Source organism: Neodiprion lecontei, chromosome 5, assembly GCF_021901455.1.
Source record: "Neodiprion lecontei isolate iyNeoLeco1 chromosome 5, iyNeoLeco1.1, whole genome shotgun sequence".
NCBI classification, from domain to species: Eukaryota; Metazoa; Arthropoda; class Insecta; order Hymenoptera; family Diprionidae; genus Neodiprion; species Neodiprion lecontei.
Window position 1 is genome coordinate 16,694,932 of NC_060264.1, and position 20,550 is coordinate 16,715,481.

At 39.0% G+C, this 20,550-nt stretch overlaps 3 protein-coding genes across 3 annotated transcripts in view; 2 read left to right on the forward strand and 1 right to left on the reverse strand.

Moving 5' to 3' along the window:
- LOC107219358 (phospholipid scramblase 1) overlaps positions 1-20,550 on the forward strand; it is a 79,817-nt gene that overhangs the window by 14,431 nt on the left and 44,836 nt on the right. The gene's annotated exons all lie outside the window — the stretch shown is intronic.
- On the reverse strand, positions 16,277-16,735 carry LOC124294415. Its single transcript, XM_046739389.1, has one exon. It carries the CDS (start codon positions 16,733-16,735, stop codon positions 16,277-16,279), a length of 459 nt encoding a protein of 152 aa, XP_046595345.1.
- On the forward strand, positions 17,508-19,959 carry LOC124294732. Its single transcript, XM_046741478.1, has 3 exons — positions 17,508-19,120; positions 19,443-19,545; positions 19,634-19,959. The coding sequence occupies exons 1-2, from the start codon at positions 17,710-17,712 to the stop codon at positions 19,511-19,513; spliced, it is 1,482 nt and encodes a 493-aa protein (XP_046597434.1). The 5' UTR covers positions 17,508-17,709; the 3' UTR covers positions 19,514-19,545; positions 19,634-19,959.

Consider the following 20,550-nt stretch of genomic DNA (forward strand, 5'->3'; position numbering starts at 1 on the left):
CAATTACACGACTGGGTCATGGTTTATAACGATGCCAAGTGTAAAGGTTGTATCACCGTCGCTGAACCCCTAAATTATACGAGATTACTCCCTAACTTATCGAATAAGGAAACAACCGCATATAGTTTATAAAGTGCCGAATGCACGAATAATAATACATTTTACAAAATAATAGTTCGATGATATGAATAACAAAATTGACATAAAAGAAAAATAATACAATAATAAATTGAGTTTCACAGTAATCTGAAGTTTAATCTTAATCGTGAAGCTGTATTTATCTCTATGCTATCGCCTCCTTTTCCCTTCTTAATTTATTGAATTTAGTTGGTTATGATCAGTTTGAACATCGCTTTCTATTTCGTTGCTTTTAATTTTATCGTTTGGATCTGGTTTCCTACTTCTCTCTGATTTGATTCATTATCGATTGAGTTTCGCTTTCGAAATCACATTTCTTTTTAATTTGATTAAATTGGTCGCTTCGACTCGAATTTTTAAATTTAATAGTCAATGTTAAATTGAATCTATTGAAATTTACTCTCCTCCCTCGAGTCAGGCGGGCGTTTTGCCTCGTCTACTGCGTCGAAACTATCTGGTGAGACAGGTTATCCCTTTGCTCGAACACTGCTGATTATTGCTCCTCAGCGTGGTCCTTTATATAGTCGGTTTTAATCCTTCGGTGTTGTCGCCTCGTCGTGCGTGAGGTAATCCCGCTCACGTTAGGTTGGTTCTTCTATGTTGCTCTATCATGCGTGTATGCTCGGGTAACCGGTACGTTGCAGTATATGTTATTTTACAGAATATGTTTTTTTTTTTGCCTTTCGGCTCAAAAAGAGGTTACATTTGGTTCGCGCTACTGCTTTACTCTGCTACATTTCATTTGACTTTTTCTTTTGTAATTTGCATTTCTGATTTTTATTTTTATTTTTTCTTTCTCTTTTTCTTTGGCGGCTTCTCACTTCTCTCATCCAGTCCGTTCTCTCTCCTTTTGTGCTCAGTATTTCTGTCAGTTTCCTTTTGTCTCTTGGACCGTCGTCGCATTCGTACAGTAGATGTTCGAGAGTGTCCTCTCGTTTGCATACCTATATGAGACTATGCAGTCTCTCGTCATCCTTCCTCCAATGCTCGTATCCTTATTCCTCGTTGCCGCACCTGAATCTGGCTATTAACTTTTGGTCCTTCCTTTTATATCCTTTTTCGATGTGTTCCGGGACCACTTCAGTCAGTATTTCCTGGTACCTTGGGCAGTATCTCCCTAGCCTTATCTGTTCCTGAGTTCCTTTTGTTGTACCCGTGTGTCGGCCTGTAGGAGTTCTTCTTCATTGCTGGTTCCTGCTTCCATTGCCTCACCGATTCCCCGGCTCCTTCCTCCGCCTCTCTGGTAGTGCCAATCTCTCTTCTTCCATTTTGCTTTCTTCTTTGGTTTCTTTTCTTACTATGTACGTAGGTGTGTTTGGATCTAGTCCTAGAGTCCATCTCAGATATCTTTCCTGTACTTTTTCTAGCAGTTTCTCTTCTTTCCAATCCTCAATCTCGGACGCGTACAGCATGATGCTCTCCACCAGGCTTTTGTACATTTTCCTCCTTCTGTCGAAGTTATCCCTGAACTTCCACTGCTCTGTGCCCCCGACTTCCCTCATTGCCATGTTCGGTATTCGTGCTGTTTCCTCCATGTGTTTTTTAAATCGTTGGTTTTTTTGGTAGCGGAACGTCCAGTACTTGAAATTTCCCACCATCTCCATCTCCTCTTTCTTTTATTTTCATTCCGTCTTCTTGAAGCATCTGCCTTTTTTGAAGATCATCACATTGGATTTCTTCACGCTTAACGTTAGGTTTTTCTTCTCCACATATCTTTGGTATGCCTTGATTATCTCCTTCAGTTCCTCAGTCTTTCTGGCCAGCAGGACTGTCTCGTCGGCGTAGGTTAGGGTCCAGATTTTTCCTTTGCTATTATTATTCCTCCTGCCTATGCCCTTGGCATCGTTTCCTCCAAGTCTGCGGCGTATACGTTGAAAAGTGTCGGGCTGAGAGGGCAACCCTAACTCACGCTCTTTTGCGTCCAAATTTTTTTTTAATGTTTCTCTGTGGATTTTAACTGCGTTTCTTGTTTCTTCATAAATTTCTTTTACTCTCTCTCTTAGCCTGCTGTATTTGCTTTCCTGATGCATGCGTTTAACTTGTGGCTGTTGACTTTCTCGAAGGTGGCGCTGAAATCTCTGAAGATAGCGTAGATTTTCCCGCCATTATTCGCCAGCTCCCTGTTCATCACATAATTCAGTATTAATATGTTGTCAATCGTGCTTCTGTTTTTCCCGAATCCTGTTTGTGTTTCGGGAATCGTCTACCTCTCCTCCAGATGCTTCTCCTGTATTTCCTTGAAAACCATTGGATAGATCTTATATGTCATGTTTAATAAGGTAATTCTCTTGTAGTTTTTGACCACGTCTTTGTTGCCTTTTTTGTAGATTGGGATTACTATGGTCCTCTTTCCTCTTTCCATCTATTCGAGAGACCCTCCCCGTTCCATACTCTGTTTATTAGTCCTTTTAAGTTCTCTATTATTTTCTCGTTGCTATTTATCCACATCTCGTTTTCCAGCACATTTTTGCCCGGTGCTTTTCTATTTTTCAGTTTGGCGATTTGTTTTCTTATTTACAGGCCCGTGATCTCACCTTCTTCTTTTACGTCTTAGGTGTTTCTCTCTGCCTCTTCTATTCTGTCTGTCTTTCCGTCGGGCCTGTCCAGGAACTGAGTGAAGTGGTTTTTCCATTCATCGATCTTGACCTTTTTTGTGAGTCTCGTCCTTCTTTTTCTTCCCTTGCTGAAGTATTTCCATGCCTGGCTCTCGTTTTTAATCTATTGTATTTCCTTGTCTTCGATCTCTTGTCGCTCTTTTTTCCTCTTGCTGCACAGGTCTCTTAACTGTTTTTTCTTAGCCTCGTAGAGTCCCTTATCCCTGAATCTTCTTCTCTAGTTCCTCAGTGCCCTTCTGGTTTTCCGTTTCTTCTCCGTACATTTACCGTCCCGCCAGTTCAACTGCCCGATCGTCGATCTGTTCGTTTTCACTTTTACTTTCCGCCCTATTTTGCTCAGTTTTTCGATAATCTCTTCCATCATTTCATGTGTGCTTCCTTCATTAAAGATGATGCTTCTAGCCATGGACTTGAAAGTCAGGGTATTGTCTTTTGTCCAGGATCTTCTTTCCTTCTGTTCCTTCTCTCTTCCTCTTGTTCCTCGTCTCTTTCCACGACTCTTAAGTCGATTCTCAGGGGCAGGTGGTCTGAATCCGCTCTTTCTTTGACTGAGAAGTCTGCCATATATTCTAGGGCGTTCACGTTTGCCAGCCCGTAGTCGATTACCGAGTTACCTCTGGTTTCGATGTAGGTGTATTCATCGCCTTCCAGGTAACGATCTAGGATGCTGGCTCTAGTAGGATTTTCCCCTCAGTATTTATTGTCTTATCCTCAGCATTCCTTATCCTCGTTATCCCGGGCCCACTTGCCTTTTGTGCCGATTCTGGCGATGATGCCCCCCCCCCCCAATTAGTGTGTTGGTTTCCGCGCCTTGTTCGAGTTTTTCTCTCAGGTCTTTAGCCATCTTTTTCATGTCCTTCCTACAGACTGAGAAAATTCTTCATATTTCTGTGTCAAGCTTGATCCTTCTTTCTTGTATTCCTTCCATGTTTCTCTGCGCTTCTAGCTCGCAGACTTGGGTGTTAATTCACGTCAGGATTCCCCCTTTCGCTCTTCCTTTGCGCTTTTTGTGAGTCGCTGGCGTGCATTTCCACGCGAAGGCCTCCGGCAGGTTGTCCTTGAGTTTTGACCACTGTTTTTCCTCAATCCATGTTTCGGTAAGACCGTCACGTCGTACTCTTCTAAATATTCCCAGAATTACCGATCCTTGTCCTAGATTCCTGCCACGTTCTAGAAGCCTATTCTGAAATTTCTCCCGTTTTTACCTGTTTCTTCCTGTGCGATCTGCTTAGTCTTGCCTTTCCTGCGTGGGCTGTTCTCTGTTGCCTGAATTCGAGGGTGGGTGACGACGGATTGGGACTGGTGCGGTTCGCCCCCCCCCCCCCCCCCCCCCCCCCCCCTCCCACCCGCCCCTCCATCGGCCTACGTCCTCTGTCTCTTGCTCCTGAGTTTCCCAGCGCGAACTGGCGAGCGCTTAAGGAAAATTTTCCTTTGCTAAAGCCTACTCTGTCTTCCCACTGGTGCGTTCGTTCGTCTATTGTCAGCTTTCTGTAGCCAATTGTTATCCGCTTGTCGTTGTCTTTTTCTTTTTCTCCCTTCCCAGCGATTTTGGTGATTTCTCTTTGTTGTCTCTCTCTTTGTAGGTGAGGTCGCTCTCTATGTATGTATCTGTTGCTATTCTCGAGTATTTCGTTCTTTTCATTACCCCCAGTTTCGCTTCGAAGTTCTACAGGTCGGCTATTTTCAATTCTTCTCTCTCGTCGCCTGTTCTGCTTATAGTAGGGGAGCCCAAGAGGCTAAATGGTAAGTCACTTTAGCGCTGCGAGAACCTATTGGATCATAAAGATTAGATACTAAAAAGAAAAAAAGTTCATATGATATATGCTCTTTTACTGCCGGGGGAAGTAGGTACTAATTTTCAAAAATGTAAAAAAAATTTATTATAAAGAAATACTCGAGTGCGTCAGACATTAATATCGTATACGCCCTATGTGCTTCCGGTAACAGAGAAGTATTAATCTGCCGGCTTACAAGTCGGGGGTGGCAGCACGAAGGGGTAGAAAATGAAAAAAAAAAAAAACTTATTTAAGCTCATCAGATATTCAGGGGGAATGTTAAGTGACCTCTAAAAGGTATCCTATTCAAAAGACTGACGATTTGGATGCAGTCAGAACTCACAGCCGATTTTTGAAAATGTAAAAAAAAAAATAGTGACCTCGAAATACTCAAGCTCATCAGATTTATATGCAGACAGTTCAGCTCGATGTCCTTGTTGTGCTAACCTATAATCTGATAATTATGTGGAGGAATTTCATTGTTCTGACAGCTTAAGGTAGTACCGTGACATGTAAAGGACACCAATAGTCAATGGCTATTGTTTTCTTTCTCACTCACTAGTGCTGTCTTTCTTTACCGACTATCGCTCACTTACTTCCACTCACGTGAATCATCGCAAGTCACCAACTTTAAAAATTACTTACAAAAAAATAAATACTGCTTGTTTATGGTTTTTTTGAAAAAAATTACTTGTTATATCCTCAATTAATAATTCTCAGTTTTTAAAAACAATCCTAAGAAAAATATGGCTGTTATTAAATAAAATGCTCACTCTAACTACTCTAACTACGGATAGGGAATAAATGTTAAATGTACGACTTTCGATTGCTTATATTTCAAATGGTAATATTTCAAATGGTTTCATGGTAAAGGAAGTGTTAATAAAGATTTTTTTAATCTTCATCATCAGATGAATCATCCTCATATTCGGAGTTCGAATCAATTTGATCATCTTGCGTGTCTGTAATCAAAAATGGTTATGTTACTTGACAATATTGCATTTATTTCATGATATTAGTAGTGTATTATAAAAAAACATACCTGATTCTGGAGTATCCCCTAGAATGTCAGGTGTTATGACGATATCCTCGTATGCTTCTGGTAGTTGATTGCCGAGAAACCAAGTCATCTCCAGCTTGCCATCCACATTTTTTCAGCCGAAATCTGTTGGTGACATGTCTGTGACAGTTCGATAGTGGGCATTCCTCCATAAGCATGCAATGTATTGCGTTCGTAATACATGTTGCCGTAGCTCCGATTGGCATGGTCGTAAATTGCAAGCGTCGTAATTGCGCACGTTTAATGAGAAGGGCTGTGATGTATCTGAGACTTTGTAGGTTTTATTGAATATTTCTATTCTAGCTCGGTTGACATCCGCCAATTTTTTCAAACCATACATGTGGCAAACAAAAGATTCTACATTGTTCAGTAATTCTCCAACATTGTAAGATTCACATCTTAAATTTGCAAATGTTTTCTGAAAAACTACAGATCCCATTAAAATGTCCAAAGGCTTTTTTTTGCCTCGTCGATAAAAATCCGGATTATAATCACACCCTGTTAGCGCATGCAGAGCTGGTAGCGCTTGTGTAACTAGTGTACCTAGCTTGATGAAAAGATCGGAAATATCAATAAATCTGCGTGTATTACCTACTCCAAGATCAATCCAGATTTTTACCGATGCTTGAAGATGCTCCATATTGGCCAACATAATCACAACAATATCCGTATCGGAAGTTCTGATAGTAACTGTGGAATCTTCTTTTATTTGGCAAGCGATAAATACGATTTTCGTATCCGCTTCTTCGTGATCAGGACACGACAATTCATGATCGATGTTTCGCGTTACTTTATTATCAGTAACAGAATATACATAACACAAATCGTGACTGAGATATATTTTTTTGTCACCGATAATTGAAGCCACCTCTTGATCAGCCCAATGCTCGATCAAAAATTTAACGAGAGCTTCTTTAAACTTGATATTTTTTAAGTCTTTCGCAAAGTCAGATGTTCTCGTTTGTTGAGGACCAGAGATGTGGAAGTCTTTGTCATTCGTATGACCTCGGAGAGCATGCTCACAATCTTTGATCGAAGGTGTAAAGTAGCGATCAAATACAATGATTACATGACTTGCCGAATTAATCACGAGGGATTGTAAAATTTTTTTTGATAAATCTCCAAAATTGCGTGGCATTTGCTTGAAGGTGTTTAAAAAAAAGAAGCCATCTACAATAAGAAAATCTATCTGCTGTGGAGGTTGCTCCATCTCTTCCATTTTTTTCCTCCAACTCTTGGACTAATACTGACTTAACAGTCTTATTGATTGAACCGTCTATGTGACATAGTGATAGGGGAACTGGAGTAATAGGGAAGCAAAGTACTTTTTCAAGATTTAAATTAGTGTCTAATGATAAAGCTAATAACCACCCGAATAAATCTCGCTGTAATTTGACTTCATGTACTTTTCCTCAAATTTTCACTGTCTTTTTTTTCTTTAAACTTGCGAAAGTCAGTACCTGATTTTTTTTTAATGCTTTGTGAAATCTGTCTGAATTTATATTACACTCCGTTATAAACTAATCTCTCAAAAATTCTCCGGATGACACAGCAGTCAACAAACTATTTGCTATTTCTGGAGTAGTAGCCTGTCCAGTTGAAATATTGTACAGTTGGTCCTGATCCATTGAAGAAGAGAATGGATTAGTAGTTTGTTGAATGCTCTTCCTGAACGCTTCAATTTGTTTGTGGTGTTTTATAATTCGATCTGGATGTAAGTCTGCGGTGATGTCGTGATGGCTGTTAAGTCCTGCACGAGTTAGAACATGCGAGATTATTCGCGTCCGAGCTCCATGATTTCGTGCCCAACGTTGTCTAGCAGAGATGGAGTTCGTAAAATTCACGATTCCAGTAAGCCGACGTGCTGCTTCACCATTAATCGTCTGCTCCAATGTTAAATCTACCGAGATCCGCGAGAAACGTTTAGTTGTCCTTCGAACACCAACCGAGCCTTTAGCTATTTCGGCTCGGAGACCGGGATGTGTATTCTCTACATGTTGCAGTTGATTAATATAGTAAACTAGCCACCGACTGTAGTTTTGCTGATTAAAATAAAAGAATAAATTCACAATTTTCCCAAGTGCATACAAATATAAATCTAAGTCTCCTACACGAATACTTTTAATGAATAAATGATAAAGATTTATCAAATCGATATACATGGCGTAAAATTGTGCCGTTTTTCCATGCTTGCCTTCTAAAGTTTCCGATGTATATTGGTCATACAGCTGAATAAGATGTTGTGTATCAGTTTGCTGTACTTGTGGAGAGATATCTTGATGGTGCATGAACGCCGTGAGATATTCTACGACTGATTCTTGAACTGTCATATTTTTTTTTTCTAAAAAAGTTTCAAAGTGAAATTGCTGTAAAGTTAAAGACACCATTAGGTGCGCTTCATTTACCCTACATACCACATGAAACCCTTCTTTTAGAAGCGTCTCCACGGCTGCCTTTAGTTCTGCCCCTTGTGGGGCGTTCTATCCCTTGACTACGATGTTCTTCTTGTTTTCTCTCCTCTCCCTGGCTTCTTCTTTCTTCACCAGTCTCTCGAGCTTATCGTTCCTGCCGATTGCCTCCGACTCTAGGTCGGCCAGCTTTTCCTTGGTCATCAGTTCTGATTCTTTTCTAACTTTTTTGTGTTGTTCAGGTCCTCTATCAGCCTCGATCTACCTTATTTCATCTCTTGTTGTTGCATTCTATTCTTAAGTCTTTTACGTCTTGTTGCACGGTAATCATTACCTTTATCTTGTCCAGTTGCTTCTTCGTTGCCATATCTTTCTTTTCTTTCATTTCTTCTTGTTCCTGTTCCCCTTTGCTGTCCGACTTTGGAGGCAATCTGTAGACATTCCTTTGCTTCTCCACATTCCTTACGAATTCTTCTTCCACTCTTTTTCTATCCGACGCCCTATTTTTCTTTTGCAAAAATCTTTTAGCGACCCTACGCTGTCCGCTCTGCGTAGCCAGTTGGGTGGATAGGGGAGGTCTTCGCCTTTTCATCTGCTTTTTTGCTGGGTAACTTGCCGACCGCTCTTGCCTAACGCTATCCGTGTCTAGACGACACTACCGCTAGCTTTTCGGGCTTAAGGCGTGGATACAATGGTTAGTTACATTGTCGTAGTCGTAAACGTAGAATGTTGGAGAATAGGTTTGACTGTGTAGACTATCTAGAACTGCAATATTGTGTCGTAAAACGAGAGCGAAGCATCGACTTTTTCAAAATTTATGGTTCCACTGTCATAGTTCTAAACCGCGAATGTTGGGGATTACGCTTAAGGTGCCGCTGACCTGGCATGTCCTATATATATTTCGTGACGTCAGAAGCGGGGAAATCGCCCGCACAAATCCTGATAAAACGGGGGTACGAATCTGACTAGGAAAATTTTCAAAAGATAGCTTGAATAAAATTGTACGTCTGTATCTCAATCACTACTATCGCAGATCACTGATAACGTCTAATAAAAATAATGATGAACTCAATAAAATCACGTCGCGTCAAACATGGCCGATCGGGCTAGCGACTTGTTGAATATTCACCGCTTGTACGATATCAGAATTTCTTTCACTTTTGCCAGGGAGATACCGACGTACAAAAACACACAAGTAATCCGGGAAAACCTATAGCACCAGTCAGTTTTCTGTAAATATGGCACGATTTATGCGGGCGATTTTCAGGTGACAGGAGCCCGTTCTGATGCACGAGAAGTCCGTAATTTAGTTCAACGTTGAACCACCAGAAGCGCTGTAGTTGACCGAAGCGGTACCAGGTGGTAAAACGACATGGTAATACGCACACGTCCTATGTTTCTGCTAAAGCAACAATCTGCAGTGCCGACGAGAGCATAGGCTTTCAGGTAGATACGAAAAAAATGTACAACTCACTCAGAATAACCGTTAGATTTTGAAATTCGTGCATATTATAAGGCATCGTTTGGAAATGGTAACATCAGTTTACAATCGCGGTAACTATTCGTAATCGCACGTAGCCCGACTGTACGTGAACGGGGCATTCCATGCGAAACCGACCAACTCGTGACCCCGACCAATTTTGATTCTATTGAAAATTTTACATTTTCTTGTACCTGCCAAAAGCAGTATTTCTGAAATATTTCAGATGTTTGTCTCAACCCATCCAAACACCATAAGTTTATCAAAATATCGCACAATTTTTTTTTAAATTCTCATGGCTTTTCCAAAACCCGATATTAAAATAACATACTGTTTCTTTTCTCGTTTTGAGTCGTAGTTCCACAAAGAAAATTATTCTTTTTTATTTTATTGAAGGGTTTTGGGGCATTCTACATCGAGTACGCACCACTTAAATCTGCCTTTTTTCATCGATTTGATAGAAAATCATTAACAAAAACGAAAATACCTATCCATTAATTCCTGTTCGTCGAAAAGGCAGATATAAATGGCGAATAATTTACATAGAATGCCCCATATACGCTCCGGATATCCTCATCTAATAGTAGCATCGATGTCCGCAAAATTGTCATACTTACAGATTATTGACCGAAAGATTAGATGCGGCAGTAAAATAAATACCGAAATTGCAGGAAACACGCAAGTATAGGCGTGAGGGTTTAGGGTTGAGATAAAAAATTGTGCTCTTGAACACATCATTATTTATTTATTTATAAAAAATTTGGGGGGGGGGGTGGGCCGGTTGATAATCGTCCGAGCCTGTTTTAAAGATTACCCTAATACATACGCGAAATTGTTTCTGAACCGGATGTGTTTAACAATACTAGAAATACATCCCGCAAAAAATCAATGTCACTGTACATACATACAATTACTGCATACAACGGTTCAAGATTCGTGGCAAACATTTTACAGGGCCGATCCTTGTTAAAATTCTGATGAAGATTTGCTTGCCAATTTTTTCTGTTTTTAATTCTCAACAAATAAGGATTTCATACTTTATTTGCTTCGTTTCATTTGTCAATTACGCCTAGTTCTGAATGATGCTACCAAAATTTTTTTTTCACATCAGACGAACTACCTGAAATTTACTCATTAGGTGGAAATCGTTATAAAACTACATACCGTGACTTCTCGTAGATGGTATACGCTACGGATACGCTAGCGAGTTTTGGGTTGGTTTCTGCATCGTATACGACCTACGAAAAGTCAGGGTATGTGTTACTGCTGTACATCAAAGTCCAGCACAATCCTATAATATTTCACAGAAATTTGGAACTCTCGAAGGAATCAACTTCTTCGGATTCCGAGTACTATCCCTCACGCGCCACTGTCCCCACTATCCGCACGGCCGTCACTTCTGCGTTTCCTCGCATACCGTCCGTAATTTGCCGTGTCACAAGTTCTAATCACGTGCAAATTTTCACGCGGCCATTGTGTATACATATATTTGTTACAAACAACAATAATCTTGTGAGTGCAACAATGGATAAGTTACGTCGCACGGCTGAACCGAAAAAAGGTTAAATTTGACGCGCCGACGAAGAAATCGTTCGTTGCAATGGTAAGTGTTTTATACTGCAAATTTCTGTTATGTAATTATAGATATCATTTACAAGAATCCTGCCAAATCTGCACTTGCTATGCAGGGTGATTCGTAATTCACAGCAAATACTTGGCAGGGCGAATCCTTGTCAAAATTGGAGTCGAAAGTTCCTAAGAAATTTTTCGGGAAAACGCCTTTTTTCATTCAAAGAAATGGAAATTTAATTTTTTCGGATTTCTGTTTCGATCAACCTTTTAATTTCTTGGGTCTTCGTCAGAATTGATATCGAAATTCCCCGGTTAATTTGTAAATAATTTGTACGAAAATTTTATTTTCACAGCTGTCTCGCAGGGGTCACTGGGAGTGTAAATTCAAAATGGCGACCAAATCATGCTTATGCGTTTATTCGAAAAATTGTTTTTTAGGTTAAAATGGTTTTTCTTGAATAACTCGGCCAGTTTTGATTTTACAGAAAAACCGTAAGAACAAAAGCTGTGTAAATTTTGATTCTCTACAAGTTTAGTTCTTATAGTTTTTCTTCTAGGATCAAGATTTTTGGAATTGAACCTGAAAAAAGTGACAAATTCGAAATATTTCCATTATCTCGTTTATTTTCAACTTAATGGCATAAATGAATAGCAACAAACTTGTTGAGAATCAAATTCTGAACAACTTCGGTTTCCACCTTTTTTTCCAAAAATCGATATTTTCGGAATTTAACCCGAAAAGGAAGGATTCTCCGTCATTTTTTTTTCGACCATCTCAGATCTGCCCCATAATTGGTTACATCAAAGTACTACTAAAAGGTACTCTGTGTGAATTTTTTCAGATTTTTCAATTCATTATTTGAGAAATTGCCGTTTTTTTTTTCAACTGAATATACATTACCGTTCATAAGTATGGAAACACTCGCCCCAGAGTGTTCTCACTGTACTCATGATGCTCATTGTATTTCTACGAAAATGTATACCGTTGAGGAGTTGGGAGGGACTTCCAGCATTTTCATAGTATAGAAAAAAAATGTAGAAAACAAATCGTCTGTTTGCTTCGAAAGAGTGGCGTTCGAAAGATCGTCGTTTTGTTGACATTTTTCAAAATATTGAGTAACCAAATTGTATACGTGTTTCAAATTTTCTTTTCTCTGTTCTCTTCATTTGTATATAAACCATATAAAGTCAGTTGGGACGAAATTTAGGTTCTTGAGTCAGAAATATCATTCTGACAAAAAATGACCGCGTATTTTCCAGAACAATGAAAGCTCTTTCGAAGTGATATGTGAGCATAAAAAATCAAAACCTATTTCTACGATTTTTTTTCCGGAAGCGCCGAGTCATTCAATTTTGTTGCAAAATGAGCGCGCAGTAAACTTGAAGAATCAATATCTCATCTCCGGTTCTATTTGACGTAGACAATTATTCGCAGCACATTCGCGAGTAGAGAGGATAAGCTTTCGTAGAAAACTTTGGTTTATCCGGAAACATTGAACATTGTAATTGTTATTAACGAACGAATTGTTTATTGGCAACATTTTTTGGCGACGTTTCTACCATTTTATACATTCTGTAAAAAATCTTTCCGATTACAAATAATCCATCGGGTTTGACGAGGAATTTCCCATTCATATTCATTCCGAATGACCATACATTAGATATCTGCTATCGGTAGTAAAATATTGAACACGGAACTTCGAATTCCTGCATTTTAGACTGAAACTCTTTACAGAGTTGTGGCTTCCATCTAATTAACTCCTTTTTTGTTTGCTCCGGGTATAGCTGACTTAGCGTTAAAACTAAAGGGAAATGATCTGATAAAGTTGGTAAAAGCAAGACTTCAAGGTCGAGAATGTACTCTAGAGCAATAACATTTCCCCAGATCAAATCATTTACCGACCGACCAACTTCACTTGCAAATGTGAATCTTCCCGGATTATCACTTGCTGTCCTACCGTTAATTACGAAAAAACTAAATTCCTCCATGAAATCCAGTAAAAGCCTCCCTCTTTTATTTAATTCCTTATCTAGAGAGAGTCTCGTCCTTGATAGTGTTGAATTGACCAAGACTTCATCAAAGATGGGGTTCTCTGATCCGATTCTGGCATTGAAATCCCCTGCAATTATAAACGCCTCTGTAGGAAATTTGCTGCGTAAATAATTAATTTTATCATACAGATCGCTCAGAACTATACCAATATCCGCATTGGGGCTGATATATACATTTGTGAAAATAAAACTAAAGTTGTTTTTCATTATCCTTAGTATTATATAATACTTAGATTTGAAGAGGACTGTTTTCTTCGTAGTTGTTGAATCTGTATACACGGCCAGTCCTCCTGCTGCTCTTCCCCTCTCCGCTGTTCGTACTGCTGGGCTATAGGTGAGCTCTTGTTTATACTGGATTGTTTTGAAAATTCTTACTTGTGGAGTGAGAGCCCGCGACGCCCAGACGTTCGTTATATTATAAAAGCTGAAAATTCTTCTATATGTATATGTCCCCTATACAGGTATAAGCGAACCCAGCCTATACAACCTGGGTCGCGGTGGCTTTGGCAGGTAACAGGTAGTAAAGGTGAGTAAAATTGTGTTTCAAATTTGTGATAGTATAAAACTTAGTTTTCATATATTTTAACTTACAATCATATTAGAAACCGCCTTGTCTATTGGCGGACACTTAGGACGGTAACAATCCCTTTCCAGACACCCTCACAGTCTAATTATTTATAAATCTACTTTCGTCATAGTATAAAATCTGACTTTTATATATGTTATTCAGAAAATTAAACGAATAATGTTTCCACAATCCCCAGTCACTTTCGATGGTTCCCCTATCTTCCCAGACACATTGAAGTCTACTCCAGGCGTGCGCGCGATGAATATACATGCAGAGATGAGTAGGGAGATCTCCAACGCTCGGCTTTTCGTGATACCAGCTAGGTTGGAGCGTCGACGTGACACCTAGGCGGCCACGCACCGAAGGTGGCCCATTTCCGACCTGACACCTAGGCGGCCATGCACCGAAGGTGGCCGACAATCGTGCATATATAGATATACTCGGTCGCTCGAGCAAGCGGTTGCCAATCGCATCCTTGTCCCCGCTCGCACAAATGTTTCCAGGAATGCAAGAATTGGGATTTTTTTGTTTCAATTATTTGTTCTCTTCTGGGTTACCCCCACTACAAAAAAGGTGGGTTCAGTAAAAAAAAAGCAAAAGGAAAGAAGGAAAAAATCGACCGGCTCTCGAAATTTTCTTTCTTCGATTTGTTTTTTCTCTCCGAAAATACAAAAAAAAAACCGGGATTGAATTTAAAAATAAAAAAAAAAAGAGTGAACTGCGATCGAACCCGTGTCCCGCATCACTCCATCCTCATGTTTTTTTTTTTTTTTTTGAGGAGGAAACTATATTTATTTAGATGAACAATAAATGCTCAATATTTACAATATTGCACTTGTAATTATCTTAGTTTATGTAACTCCGGCTTAAATTTTAAACTCAATCTAACATTTTGTTTTACATTAATTGGTTAACCAATTTTTTAGTGTTTTGTTTAAGACTTGAATGCAGTATTATAGCAGAGGCAGCAGTAATTAACTTAAATACAGGAAAACTTCGCGCAAAAACCTGTGATTGAAAATTCATCCTCATGTGGTATCCACTCAGCCACACCACAGCTACGTCCGTGATGGCGCGTTTGCTCGGTATGTTTATGGAGCTTGCTTGGAATTCGCTGATGGTTCTCTGGAAGATTCAGTTCGAGAAAAAAAAAATTTCCTCCAACCACTTGCCCATTGCACATTTTGCATAAATGTTATCGAGCTGGCTTCGTATATTTTTCCATAGACTGCGTGTACAAATATTCGAGAACACCAGGCGTCACATATTTTCACATCAATATAAAAATAATATTTATTAAAAAAAAAAAAAAAAAAAAGTATTGGGGCTGGGAATGGTTAATTATTTTGGTTCAGCGTCCGCTAATTGAATCCAAAATTTATCAAATCTGGAGATACTTTTATTCGCTGACATTCATAATTGAAACAAAAAAATCCCAATTCTTGCATTCCTGGAAATATCTGTGCGAGCGGGGACAAGGATGCGATTGGCAACCGCTTGCTCGAGCGACCGAGTATATCTATATATGCACGATTGTCGGCCACCTTCGGTGCATGGCCGCCTAGGTGTCAGGTCGGAAATGGGCCACCTTCGGTGCGTGGCCGCCTAGGTGTCACGTCGACGCTCCAACCTAGCTGGTATCACGAAAAGCCGAGCGTTGGAGATCTCCCTACTCATCTCTGCATGTATATTCATCGCGCGCACGCCTGGAGTAGACTTCAATGTGTCTGGGAAGATAGGGGAACCATCGAAAGTGACTGGGGATTGTGGAAACATTATTCGTTTAATTTTCTGAATAACATATATAAAAGTCAGATTTTATACTATGACGAAAGTAGATTTATAAATAATTAGACTGTGAGGGTGTCTGGAAAGGGATTGTTACCGTCCTAAGTGTCCGCCAATAGACAAGGCGGTTTCTAATATGATTGTAAGTTAAAATATATGAAAACTAAGTTTTATACTATCACAAATTTGAAACACAATTTTACTCACCTTTACTACCTGTTACCTGCCAAAGCCACCGCGACCCAGGTTGTATAGGCTGGGTTCGCTTATACCTGTATAGGGGACATATACATATAGAAGAATTTTCAGCTTTTATAATATAACGAACGTCTGGGCGTCGCGTGCTCTTAGACTATTGCGGCTCTTCGGTACACCAGTTTTCACAAACAGCTAATACGTCGCCCGATTTAACAACACTCCCAAGTTCGTTTACGTTCGAAATACCCGTGATATTCCAAAAGATTATTCTCGAGTGTTTATATCTATCTGATTTTAGCTATAGGTCTTTATTACTGATTCTTTTCGGTCCCGTTAGCGCTGCTAATCTTTCGGAGCTCCTGTGTTTTGTCTTTTTTGGAGTAAAGGGCACACTTTCAATGTTCTGTTGTTGTATCTGCTTTTCAAAAGAGTTTAATTTTTTTTCCGCCTCTTGATAAGTCATAAATTGCTTATCCACTAACAATTTAAAAACTTTTACTTTTACGGTTTTGCCATGCTTTTCCAGGTCCATCTTCAGCAAACGCAATTTTTCTTTTTTTTCCCTCTCTATTTCTGACAAGTCTTTTTCTAGGATAACTCCGGTATTTTTCAATTTCATATTCTACTTGAGAACCGAGTACTTTGCTCTTTTATTAACCATCGAGATTTTCACTGGTCTGTTCCCGATCTCTTTTCCAACTCTAAAAATTGCTTCTACATCCCTCTCGGCAATGCCTATGCCCGCTGTCCTGAAGATTTCCATCACCGATTTATTTAAATCACCATTCACTTCCAAAGTGTCAGGCACCTTGAACATCATCAAGTTTTTCTCTCTTTCCTGCTTCAGCAAAAAATCTATTTTCATCTCAATATTATCAATCCTCTCCTTATGGTCTTCATACTTTTGCTCCGGAGCTCTGCATCTCCCTGTCCATTCTTTTAGTTCGTTTCTGACCTCCTTCACTGAGGTTGAGAGATCTTCAGTTGTTTTTCCAATTTTATTCACTTCACTTTTAGTTTCGTTAACCGTCTCGCTGACTTTCTTCAGCAACTCTGCCAACGAATCAATCGTATCACTCATTATACCTTAACAACCTTAACATGCACTTAGACGATATGGACAGCCTTCTTTCTAGAAATATAATCACAGCGGCCAGGGAACTGGGAATGATCTCACGACAAGGGGGAATCTCGTTAGAAAAGTGCCGAAAAAATAAAGAATGCACTGGGATAAAGAGCCTGCTCAGAAAATCTCTAAAGATCTGTAAAAAATCAAAATTTGAAAAGCCACAGGTTTACGACTATCTAGTTCTCAAAAAGCAATACAAGGAGGTATGCAAGCGCAGTGAAAAAGAATATAGGGAAAAAATTATTAACGGAGTAGTGGACGCAAAAAATCCACAAGAATTTTGGAAAGCGGTGAACAGGTACAGAAAAAAGCCGATAAAGGGGGCTGAGAGTATTAGTTTGAATGAATGGTGTAGCTTTTTTCGAGAGTTCCACGAGGTTAACAACCCGGTAACAGCTCCGACTCCTGAGCTCACCAATGGTGATGAGATGTTGGATTCTCCAATAGGTCTAAATGAAATTTACAGTAGTATTGCTCATAGTAAATCAAACAAGGCCCCTGGAATAAACTCGATTACAAACGAGTTTCTGAAAAATCTTACTCCGAATTGGGTTTTATATAGGAATGTAATGTTCAATAGGATTATGGATACAGAAAAGACTCCAAACAACTGGTCCTGTATACTAACTAAAATGCTGTATAAAAACAAAGGAGCAATTAGGGATCCAAATAATTACAGGCCAATTGCGCTTGTAAATACAATTGTCAAATGCTTTACGTTTCTTCTGAATAAAAGGGTTGATGCCTGGTGCGACATCAATAATATTCTCCCCGAATGGCAGGCAGGCTTCCGGAAAAAAAGAAGTTGCTTAGATAATATATTCACACTCAATTCAATAATCCAATTGCATATACAGAAGACAAGAGGCAAATTATATGCGGTTTTCGTTGATTTTAAAAGCGCATTCCCGTCTGTAGATCACTCCATGCTCTGGGGTAAACTGCAAAGAAAAGGGCTTAACTCAAAAGTTATAAAAATTCTTCAAAGCTTGTACTCGTCGGGAAATATCAGAATTGGGAACTCAGACGGGATTTCAGACCCTATTTATATTACAAAAGGTGTATTGCAGGGTGAGATACTTTCCTCAATCCTCTTTTCAATTTTTATTGCTAATTTAGAAGATTTTCTGCTAAAAAAAAAGTATATTAGAGGTGTATCAATTAATCATTTAGTAGAAATTTTGTTACTAGCATATGCCGACGACATTGTCATTTTGGCCGAAAGCTATATTCATATGAAGAGAATAATTGAAGCCTTATATGAGTACTGTGTAATAAATAAGTTATCTGTAAATACCAAAAAAACGAAAGTAATTATTTTTCGAAAAGGCGGTCGCAGACATAAACAGGAAGAAAAAAAATTCATGTTCGGGGATAGCTCTGTTGAAATAGTCAAGGAATACGTTTATCTGGGGGTGACCTTTTCTCAAACGGGGTCATATGAATCACATACAAAAAAAATAGTTTCCAAAGCCAAAGCAGCGTGCTCTTCCACATTAGCGTTAATACATAGAATACATGCGAATTCTTGGAAAGTTTACGACGACCTATTTGGGGCGCTTGTACAATCAATATTATTATACGGTACAGAGGTGTATTCACTGAGGCATCTAGATAGTGTGGAAAAGATACAATTAGGTTTCTTCAAAAAACTCATGAATTTACCTCAGTGCACACTGAGTTATGCGGTAAGAAGAGAATTGGGACTTAGTCAGTATTCGCTCTTAGTCTTTAAGCAAGTCATAAGATGGATTAATAAAATTTTGAGAATGGAAGATGATCGATACCCGAAAATTTGTTTCCTTAGACAACTACATTTAAGTCGGTACAAAGGTGCCCAAGATAATGTGAACTATAATTGGGTGGTATTAGTGAAGAAAATGTTCTTTGAACCAATTGACAGGCTAGACCTGTGGAATGAAACGACGCCAGGCGAAATAACGCTGCAAGAACCTGAACTATTAGAGAAGTATAAGGAATACTTGAGCGATATGGATGGAAAAAAAGTAGCACAGTCCTCCTCACTTATCATGTACAATTGGTTGCAGGCTGAGAATAAGGTTCAGGAATATCTGAAAGCGTCAATACCTCTGAAAATATTAAAAGTCACCTGTCAATACAGGCTAGCGAACTCCTACTACACAAGAATAATAGTCGACTCTAGGCATTACAAAATATCTGAAAGAAGATACTGTAACTATTGCAGCGAAGTTATAGACGTAGGTCACCTGACTGTTTCGTGTAGAGAGCTAGACTATAAAAGAGTCGGACTAAAACTACCTCTCTTAGAAAACGGATCGCTTGATATACATACGATTTTTTCTCTCCCAATAGATGGTAAAATATTGAGAAAGTTTTATGCTCTTATATGTTTTGCGCTTGCTCATTATTCAGTGTACTATAGCCAATAAGCGAGTTTTAGTATTAAAAAAGAAATTGGAACTATGTTGTATATATATATTGTAAAATCTCGAAAAGAATAATACAATAAACTAACTATTGAACACGGTGAAATTTAGAGTGATTCGTAATAAATGAATATCTTAATTTCAAAAGAATTATCTCAACTTTTCGGATTATTCAAGATGATCAAAATTTTTAATCACACTATTCCATTTCATCAGATTCGACCATTCACTTTTAACATTTTTGGGTATAGTGAGATGGCGCCGACACATGATTGTAAGAGAACAGAAGAGGACCCACGTATTTGTATGTGTCTTTATATGATAAGGAGGGGAGGGCACGAATTCTCTGCCAAAGTATATTTTTATCGACAAGTACTAATCATGTTATGAATTCTGCATCGAAAAAGCGAAACAACCAAATGAACACGCTTATATTTTACAGGATAATCCGTCGTAACCGTTGAACGGACGCAATGTCACATGCCGCGAGGATATCTTCATGGAGTGGTGAACTATGTTCAAATTACATTACTTCGCAAAGGATGCTAGAAACTCCCATCAACCGGGAGAAGGAACTGTTTCGCACAACCCGCAGCTTCATAGTTACCTCTAATCTCGGATACTATTTCCTTGCATTTAATATTTCAGAGGATATAAAAATAATCGTCAACGTCTATGTCAACAATTGTTTCATATATCCATAGTAACATGAATAAAGTGTTCCAATATTATATATAATCATTTTTTGAAACCCTTTTCACTAGTAAAATAGCTTCGAACATAAAATTATTTCATTATTGTCAGTAGAGTTGTGTGTAACAAGCGATGTACAATTTCAGAATGATTCCGATACAGTAATACCCCGAAGTTACGCTATGGGTCGTTCCGGCATTGACGGCGTAAGTCGAAAGAAACGGAAGTCGGGGTGCACGTTTTATACAACTGTATAATGTACATATATATGTATATGTATAAATACTCACCAGAGATAATCATGTATGTACCTCATAGAAAACCTCTGAAGAAGAATGAGAAATACTCTTTATTTTGGAAATACAAAATGTTTGAGCACAGTTGTCTGCCGACACAAAGATTTTTTTTCTCGCGCACATTCACTATCCGTAGACTGAGCGAATAATCGAATTCAATGTAATGCGCGGACGGAAAATAAACATGACCATTCAAGTTTGCGACAAGGAGAAGCGGAGTTGGGCGGCGGAAGGGGGGGGGGGCGACCGATGGCGTAACTTCATAAAACGAGACCACAACGATTCGTACTCGTTTTGTTTCAATCGTATTTTTCGAACATATTTCCAAATATCTACAAATGGTGAATGGTGATATTTATGAAATCATTTT